A 7503-nucleotide genomic window follows, 5' to 3' on the forward strand; every position below is an offset into this window, starting at 1 on the left:
TATAGAATAGATTACTTACTTTCTATTTTGTCTAGGCGGTCTTTCAAATTTTTATAGTCGTCAATTGTTATGACGCATAATTCATCGTCAACAGTCTATAATATATTAAACATACAATATATTATATTGTATAACTACGTTCTATGGCTCTATACATAATATGTACATATTATTGTACATATATTAGTAAAATAACCATAATATGTTTTGTACGTTTTTTTTTTTTTTTTTTTATTAAACAGCTATCCGCGGCGTCTATGGCCATTGGATGTAACAGTACATTATTATCTTTAAGTATATTTACATATTACATTAATATTTAAAAAGGTATACAAAGTAATTTAGTATTTAAAACAAGACAAGATAGTAATAATTAGGAGAGAGGTTAAGTGATTAGTATTATTTACAATTTACAGTTGGTTTATAAGATTCGTTTGCTTGAGAAATTGTATGATCTTGTGTATATTGTTGGGGTCCGGATTGAGTGCTTCGGCGAGGTGGTTGGATATTTGGTATAGCCTTCTTTCTTTGTTGTAAACTTTGCATTCGGTGTTTTGTACGTTTTGTACTAAAATATATTAATAGTATGCTTTGCAATTTCTAAGCTTATATAATATTACCTTTTGGGTTGGGCCGCTTCGACTGTAAGCGACCCTCACCAGCCATACTATATTTTTAAGCATTTGTTTGATCAGCCGAAATAACATGATCATAGCTATCAAAATATTTTTGAAAATGACGAAAAACTGAGCCACGAAGATAACTAATTCTTCCATTTTTGACACAAAAACACTTCACAGTTACACAGTTACACAGTAGATACAACTTGACAGTTAGAAAAACAGATTGAATTAAACAGATAAACAAATTAGAAACTTATAAGCTATTTACGGTTTTCCATAGAGATGTGTTGTCCTAAGTAACGAATTTATATGTAATAAAAATATGAAAATATGTACATAAATATGGAAACTCATTTATTGAGCAACTGCAATAAAATATTCTTTACCTAGCTTTCGCGTTAATTTTTAATTGATAACAGTGCGTTGGAAAAAATATCTAAAAATATCTAAAAATAAAAATCCAAACCACAAACCTAGTTTGATGTTTGATAATTAAATATAAATATAGGTGAACGTTTTCGTTAAAATTCGCAAATTCGTAACATAAATTCACCGAAATTTAGGAAGTGTCATCATTAAACGATAAATATCATACATATTACAAGGGGATGAACAATTTATGAATTAACTGTCATATAAAAAAGGCTGAACAGTTAAATAAAACCTAATTAATCTTAACCAATTTGATGTACCGTCCGAGACCCACGCGAAAATTGTTTTTAACGCTCTTTTAATGGGTTTTTAGTTTTTCAATACGTTTTTGATACTTCTGCGTGTCATAAATTATGTATTTGTGCGGGAAAATGATGCGCCTCCGGTATGGCATATTATTATATTATTCAACGCCTATATTATGATGTACGCATATATTTATAGGGACCGTTCGACAGCGATAAAGTTTGACAGATTACTCCATTGGACGGGTGATTATATCTGAATCCTCTCTACTGCATTATAAATTCAAATTTAATACTAAATATTATACGTTTATGTGGTAGGTAATACGGTTTTCGGATTATTAGGTAAAAATAAACAAGCGTGATTAATATATCATCATCGAATAAAACATATTTTAAAATTTTCAACTACAGTATTCCCGTAATATAATATAATATATTTTTTATATCGTATTTATAAACGAATCTATAAATTAATATGATTTTAATAATATAAAATATGTATTATAAAATATATAATATATAAATTATGTAAATCCCATTGCATAATTTTTAAAATAAATAACTGATTTTTCGTAAAGTTACCTTTCGTTTTTAATGTAACTCATAAAAAGGTTCATATTTATGATTCATAGATATTCGAGTAGCGTGTTATGATTTTTTTAATATATAACTATAGCCCCGAGACGAGCATATGCCTCACGCGCATGTAGATTTAGTAGTTTAGATTTTACATATTTTGTAATTTTTCTAGCATGAAACAAAAACAAACTGGTCAGCATATTCGATTACATACAATTATACAAATCAAAAACGTTTGTACTTAAATATAAGTAATGTTTGCTGTTATAATTTTATATCCCACCGAACACTTTGAAAGAAATTCAGTGCTCTCTACGAACGGACGATTTGTACGGTTCTGTTCGTTATCATTATATTTTTCGATATAAATGATATCATATTTTCATCAGATAAATAATATAACTTGTTCGATTGCTGTTTTCCAGCCAAAGCAGCTGGCGTCGGTCTAGCCGTCCTGGTCATGCTGCTCATATCATCCATAGCATGTTATAGGTCAGTTTGCGACAAAGTTAGCGCCAAAGTTTGCGACCTCACACGATTGTAACCTATCACATTGTTCGTATGAAATTTCAGAATGCAAAAGAATAGCAAGGCGGCTGCGGACATAGAGTACCCGGCGTATGGTATCACCGGACCCAACAAAGATATGTCGCCCACTGGCGACCGGCGCTTGGCACAGTCCGCCCAAATGTATCATTACCAACACCAGAAACAACAGATCATCGCTATGGAAACGTGAGTAAAAAATACTTTCGAGGTAGGCATATTACTGTTGACATTGTTGCGGATGAAAAAAACTTTTAAGCAAAATAAAACGTATTTCGATTAACAGAATGTTAATTATTATTTATTATTAAAATAAAACATTTGAATTACAAACGGTTTTATTCGACACATAGTTAATACGTCATGAAGCATAATATTATATAACATATATTATAGCTTATAGTACTGCAGTTAATGTATCGTCGGTTAATCACGCAAAATCCTAGTTGAATTTCCTATGTTTATTTGATCGTTTTGTACAACCCTTTCGACCAATGCGAACAAACTCTCCGACAGCGGTCCCTTTGATGTTCCATTAAGCAATGTTTACTGTATATATTTATATAATGATATGAACTGTATTATGTAATATGTATACACCTACGAACACTTTATTGAAAATTAAATCAATAGAAATTGGAAACCTTCAATTTAGTTTCTACCAGTGTAAAACCAACCATATACCTACATTTAAAACGAATGAATCATTCGATTGGTATGTTATATTTTATTTTTTGAAAAAAAAGCAAAAAAATATTAATAAAACACGAAAATGGGGATTTTTATAATAAAAATAAAATGTTTACAAGGAAAAACAACAATTTTTAGTTTTTGTTAACATCACATAATATATTATGTACTTGGCAACTTAACCAGCCCACGTCGTGTACCTACTACCTACTTATGAAATAATATTATAATATGTACTAACATAATTATTGTTTGCTTCGCAGGAACAGTTCAGTTAAAGAAAGTCGATGCGGTTCAGTTAGCGATCCGGACAGCGATGATGACAACGAGGAAGGCGATTATACAGTTTACGAATGCCCGGGATTAGCACCTGTAAGTGATTTTTAATATATTTTTTTAGAAAAACATTTAATCAAATGAACGTACCTAATAATAATATATTATATTATTACTTGTAAATTGTAATGAGTGTGATATTTTTGGTCGTCGACACAAAATATTAATCATAATGGATGTTCGCGTTCGTGTTCTAGGCAGGAGAAATGGAAGTGAAAAATCCGCTGTTCCTGGACGACAACACGCCGGCGTCTCCCAACGCTGTTATAACTAGTAAAGACAATATTCCGGGAAATGGTGTCATACCAACAGTACCCGTCCCATAATAGATTAATATAATCACCTACCACTCTATAAAACATTCGTCTATAGATCCAAAATGTCAAAAACAACACTATTTTATTTATTTATTTTTAATTTTAATACTATATTATAATAATAATAATAATAATAATATTACCTATTTATTTAAATTTTTGTTTCTCAACCCAATATGGTATATTTCTATATATATATATAAATCAAAACAATTTATTGCGTGGAATGGATATAAAAGGACATAATAATGTTACATAAAATGAAACTGGGACCATACATGCGTAATTTTGCAGAACGTGCACGATATCAAACGTGGCCACTGACTGAATTCGTGGATAGAGCCCCCGAAAAATAGTTTTGAAATTTGTGTTATTTATTTCCCTTTCGACCCCCCCCCCTCCCCACCCACAACCAACCGATCGTCATCATTAATATTCGAAATGATCTTTGGTCGAACATGCTCATCAAATGGAAAAGGATTATTGGGCATCCGGACGGAATACCATGCTTGTATGACGTCAAAGTTACTACTCCTTAAAACTGACAATGTTTTGAACGATACTTTTTAACATACAGCACTGTCAATAATTAGTGTATTTCATCCATACGGATACGTAACTATAATATTCAAACGCGGAAATAGTTCGTTAATTCGATGTTTTGCCGAACACCCAAACGTTTCAAACAATAATATTTTATATTTTTCAGAATGTCCGGAATTTCTTATCGAACGTGACAATAGTGAGTTCTTTTTTGTTGTTTTTTTATTCAAACGAAAACTATTTTAAGTGCATTACGCGATTTACCCAAAAACTGATGAGCTTAAAATGACCATTGAAAACCATTTATTTTGTTACAGTTTTAAAAGTAGGTATTTACGAAAAACCTATACTGTATTTTGACAAACATTTACCACGAAAAATAAGTAATCAATACAGGATACGTGCATCCTGATTTCTGATTTTACGTAATATTTACCACAGACCCGTGTCTTTCACGACAATGCGCGCTAAATAATAAACGATAATGTTCTCTTATACATTTCCAACGGGTTATGGCCAATAAAGGTAGTAAATATTTTATGGGACAAGATGACGTATCTAACTATTTAAATTTTACAAACCGTTTTAACCTCGTACTATATTTATTATATACATCATAGGCACGTAAATATTTTGAATACGAATATACTTATGTCATAATCGGATATATTATTTTAACTATATTATTATATAATATTATACAAATCATATTTTACCCGTTGACGACATATATTTTAAATGTCTAATTATTTTGTTATTATATTATTTTGTTCGTAAAATAGAATACGTTAGTTTTAATACCAATGTTAATTAATATTAGTCAATTCATTATTGTTTTTATTTTAAAGTCTTCCAAATGTATTAGACCACTCAAACTCTTCCGCTCGATATGTACATATAGTTATATCACACTCATATATATATATTATAATTTAGGTAAATGCTAATAGGTATACTATATACATAATTATATATGTATATATTATAATAGATATAAACTATATTCAGGCTCTAATTGTTAAAAAGTATTTTTGAGCAGATTTTTTATGTGAACAATTATTATTCATTCAGATCAGAGTTCTTATAATGTAGGTACAATTATAATACTATATAGTATACATACCTACTGACACAGATAGTTAGAATGTAATTGGTGTTTGAAATTGGGTAAAGCCAAGTTGTGACAGAAAAGGGCCCAGCATAGAAATGCATATGAGAAAAAATACGTTGTTTTATGACGAAAAAGCATTTATACACGTCTACTTGGATAATTGGAACTTGGGATGTCCGTTATGCAAATTGATGACCCGTTACGAAAATAAACAAAATTTAAAAAAAAGCTCAAGTTTGGGTATCCGTTTTAAGGTTGAAAATATATTTTGTGTCACGCCCCAATGACATTTTTACATTTCAAACCTATTGACAGAAAATAATTAAAATAATATAACCTTAACACGCGTATAGGTATACTGAAATCATGTCTCAACTTTACCTTTGTCGTCAAATTACCAAAAAGAAATTATTAGAAAATCAAGAGATGCATAATATACACATAACTGTGGTAGACCAACGCGATGTACAACGATTATTCAAGTTTGTGAATTTAAAGACTTCAAACGTTTCGAGCGAGATAGTTGTAGATTATAATAATATAATATTATATTGTACTATATATTATTGTATAAGTAATCGTACGACTTACATTATTGCCCGTTGCCCAGGTATTTAAATTCGAAGAGGTTGTCAATTCAAACGTTTCGGAAACCCTATCAATTAACATGCTAAATAACTTGTAAGTTAAGCTAAGTCAATTTATTTATGGTAATTCGTAATATATATATATAATATAATATATACGTATATATTTCATCATGATTATAATATAATAATTATCGTCATTGCAGGTATACTATTAATATTATATATTGTTAACAGAGTTTGAAATATTTTAACTAAAAGGAAAATCTACCAAATACACCATTATTATCATTATACTGTAATGACTTTTCGTTTTGCGTATTTATTTATGTCGTACCTATATCCACTTACTATACCTAAACCACACTATAGTGTGCAGGCGTATAGTACAGTTATGTTCGTCTACAAAGCTACCTACAAAAGTAAGTCGTACACTACACACCTGCAGTGGCCTGCGAAGTGCGATAGTGCGTATAAATGATGGTATATAATATAATGCACATAATCATTGTGTACATAATGCACATAATTATTTATGCAATTTACGCCGCGGGTGTTAGATAATCCTTACCTCCGTCGTTGTTCCTATATTATATGGATTAATAATTGAACTCTATAACTCGTGATATCATAACGATATGCATATTGCACGGTGTCGATAAAACGTAAGTACAAACCGATAGTATATATTTTTCACACTGGTTCAAAAAAATTAAAACACCAGATGTTTAATGGATATCGTTCTCCGATCCAGTCCTTTGTCGGCGGGCCGCTTTGTAATAAAGAGCGGCTCGCGCGGAAGTGTGTCTCCAAATACAGACGAATATTATACGTATAATGGTATAAGAATATGGGGTGAAAAACATTTTGAGATTCTAAATATGAAATAATGCACATTTATCGGTGGTGGCGTGAAAAAAAAAAACAAAGAATATGATAATAAGTGCTTACTGCGCTCGTACTGCTCAATGTTTTTATAATTTTTTTATTTAACGAAACTTTTCCGATATACAGACCTTAATTTTGTTTATTTTTCAATCATCTGCCCTACACCATGGACTGCAATGATAAATAGATTGACTGAAATAGTGTGTAGATGAGATATAATCTCGTACAACAGCGTACCTATAATTGATTTTAAATAATTCCGTGCATAGGGTAGGTATAATAAGTTTCGACGGGATGAATTATTATTCAATCAACTATATTAACTATGCTTATTTATGTATAAAATAATATACCTATAGAACCTACTTACCCTGGTATAATGTACATCACCACCGCTTTCGAATTCTTTTCGCTTTTTTCGTTATAAATATATTATTATATTGCGGCTGAAGGCAGCATACGACAGTTTGAAAGTATACAGAGCGTTTCATCAACATCATTCCGCATGATGCGTATTTAATAAATTCAGATTTTCGGAATTTTTATAAATGCTGAAAGACCATATATTCAAATAATTGGATAATTTCACCATTAAGTATCAGT

General features: G+C 30.3%; 1 protein-coding gene across 2 annotated transcripts in view; it reads left to right on the plus strand.

Annotated features, from left to right (window-relative positions):
- LOC100159902 (neural proliferation differentiation and control protein 1) overlaps window positions 1-6306 on the plus strand; it is a 24024-nt gene extending 17718 nt beyond the window's left edge. For both annotated transcript variants that reach the window (XM_001944490.5, XM_008189307.3), the window contains 4 exons: window positions 2308-2374; window positions 2456-2617; window positions 3382-3490; window positions 3652-6306. In XM_001944490.5, coding sequence (XP_001944525.2) covers window positions 2308-2374; window positions 2456-2617; window positions 3382-3490; window positions 3652-3780 — 467 coding nt within the window. In that variant the 3' untranslated portion in view covers window positions 3781-6306. The remainder of the gene's footprint in view (window positions 1-2307; window positions 2375-2455; window positions 2618-3381; window positions 3491-3651) is intronic.
- The last annotated feature ends 1197 nt before the right edge of the window (window positions 6307-7503 follow it).

This window comes from Acyrthosiphon pisum, chromosome A3 (assembly GCF_005508785.2).
Source record: "Acyrthosiphon pisum isolate AL4f chromosome A3, pea_aphid_22Mar2018_4r6ur, whole genome shotgun sequence".
In the NCBI taxonomy this organism is placed as follows: Eukaryota; Metazoa; Arthropoda; class Insecta; order Hemiptera; family Aphididae; genus Acyrthosiphon; species Acyrthosiphon pisum.